The 2,169-nt window shown below is 37.5% G+C and overlaps 1 protein-coding gene across 1 annotated transcript; it reads right to left on the reverse strand.

Annotated features, from left to right (window-relative positions):
* Positions 1 to 1,146: 1,146 nt before the first annotated feature.
* LOC107013437 lies at positions 1,147 to 1,818 on the reverse strand. The gene is made up of 3 exons (XM_015213349.1): positions 1,754 to 1,818; positions 1,467 to 1,650; positions 1,147 to 1,311 (listed from the first exon to the last, which is right to left on the reverse strand). The coding sequence occupies exons 1-3, from the start codon at positions 1,816 to 1,818 to the stop codon at positions 1,147 to 1,149; spliced, it is 414 nt and encodes a 137-aa protein (XP_015068835.1).
* Between the last annotated feature and the right edge of the window lie 351 nt (positions 1,819 to 2,169).

A 2,169-nucleotide genomic window follows, 5' to 3' on the forward strand; every position in this document is an offset into this window, starting at 1 on the left:
TTCTATTACAATCATCTACCAAAGTAAGAAAATATCTATTTCCATCATAAGTAGGAAATTTATATGGACCCCAACCATCAGCATGAATCAAATCAAACACATTATTGGATCTAGTAGAACTTTGAGGAAAAGGCAACCTAGTTTGCTTAGCCAAAGGACATACTATGCAAGGTGACAATTTTGAAGAATTAGAGTATGTGGTATTTGCATTTGCTGAAGAACCTTGTGAGGAATATGTCCTAATCGTCTATGCCACAAATCAACAGTATCCATTGTGCTCAAAGCAGCTGAGAGAGAAATAGTAGAAGCAACAGTAGAAGAAACACTATGTGACCAGTAGTATAAACCATTTTCCATGCTACCTGTCCCCTTCACCTTCCCAATGTGAAGGTCCTGCAATATGCAATGATCAGGATAAAATACCATACAAAAATGCAGTTCTCTAGTCAGTTTAGAAACTGATAACAAGTTGTATTTAAAATCTGGAATATATAAAACATGAGATATATCTCCCTGTGTCAATCTAGATTTCCCACTAAAAACAATAGGTATTTGTTGACCATTAGGCAAATGAACTTTATTGAACTCGGTTGAAGGTAGAAGTTGAGTCTCACAAAGCAGATCTGGGGTAGATGTCATATGATTTGTTGCACCTGCGTCAACTATCCATCTATGACTAGATGGATTATGTATTACTGAGCAGTTAACAATACCTGCAGTATTAGGTGAAGGAGAGTCGTATTAGTTAGAGTGACTAAGTTGATTGCTTGTGAAAGCCATGTTAATACCACCACCTCCATGACTATATGATCCTGTAGATCCACATCCATGAGCACACATGTCGGCAGTGATATTAGATCCTGAACAATTATGAGATCCATGTAATCCAACATGACCATGGGTGTGTGATCCAACTCCTGTGTGACCATTTCCTCCAACAGACCTGTGAATTTCACCTGCAGTATTATGGTTGTGAGAAAAGAATAAATTTCCATAAGAAGGCCCTGCATTACGACCACCATACTCAGGATTAAACACAGGTGGTACATTGTGCTGCACATTAGATTCATCTTTCTTCTTTCCTTTATACCAAGGTGGATATCCTATAAGCTGAAAACAATCATTCTTCATATGGACTTTTGTATTTCAATGATCACAAAAGGCATTTGGAGATTTGTATCGAAGCTTTGGTGGATGCTTAGCAGTCCAAAGAGCTGTGGTATCATTTCCTTCAGCTACAGCTTTCAATCCCAGAGAATTACGATCCACATCAGACCTTTGACTCTCTTCTTCAACAATCATGGCATACGCCTGATTGAGAGTTGGTTAAGAAGTTTTCATGAGAATTTGCCTCCTAGCCTGCGAGTGTATTCATTTAAGCCTCCAAGAAATTGAATCAGTCGTTGTTGATGCAAATTCTCAACATAATCCTTTGACTTTGAACACTCACAGCTCGGAAATATCACCATTGCATCATATTCTGCCCACAGTTCCTTCAATTTCATAAAATAAACCGAAACAATATCGATTCCCTGTGTAAGCGTAGCAATATCTCGATGTAACTGGTAAATCCTTACACGATTGACCTTATCAAATCGTTCCTTCAGATCTTCCCAAACTAGTGACGCATCAGACGCATACACGACGCCACTTAAGAGATTGGGAGATACAGTGTTCATAAGCAATGAGAGAACAATTGCATTACAGGTATCCCATTAATCATGATACTTAGTCTCAAAACTTGCTTTCTTACAGATTCTCATCACAAAAGCTAACTTCCTCTTCGCTTGCAAAGCAATTCGCATGGATCTCCGCCATAATTATAATTTTCTGATCTTGTCAACTTAACAGGACAAATAACAGATCCTGGAGTATCCGATGGATGCAAATAGAGAGGATGTGTGTAAGGAATAACGAGGTCGACCGCCATTGTTGTTGATTTACTTCCTTGCTCTGATACCATGTTAACTCCTTCAATGGAGATTCTAGATTCACGTATTGAGAGAAAAAGGAAAACAAACAATGTAAAGTGAAATGTAATTTGTATTGAGTTAATTACATCTGATCATTATACTCATATATATATACACATCACTTCATACATTTACACATCTATATGATTCTAGCCACTACAATCTGCTATAACTAATTTATTTTCCTAACTAACTA

This window comes from Solanum pennellii, chromosome 3 (genome assembly GCF_001406875.1).
Source record: "Solanum pennellii chromosome 3, SPENNV200".
Taxonomy (NCBI): Eukaryota; Viridiplantae; Streptophyta; class Magnoliopsida; order Solanales; family Solanaceae; genus Solanum; species Solanum pennellii.

Bases quoted from the DNA above. Each gene is read 5' to 3' on its own strand.
- LOC107013437 (XM_015213349.1), bottom strand. From the start codon at position 1,818: ATGGCGGAGATCCATGCGAATTGCTTTGCAAGCGAAGAGGAAGTTAGC. The intron at 1,651-1,753 runs GTAAGAAAGCAA...CAATCTCTTAAG, and splicing joins AGCTTTTGTGATGAGAATCT to TGGCGTCGTGTATGCGTCTG. The intron at 1,312-1,466 runs GTGATATTTCCG...ACTCTCAATCAG, and splicing joins GGGCAGAATATGATGCAATG to GCGTATGCCATGATTGTTGA.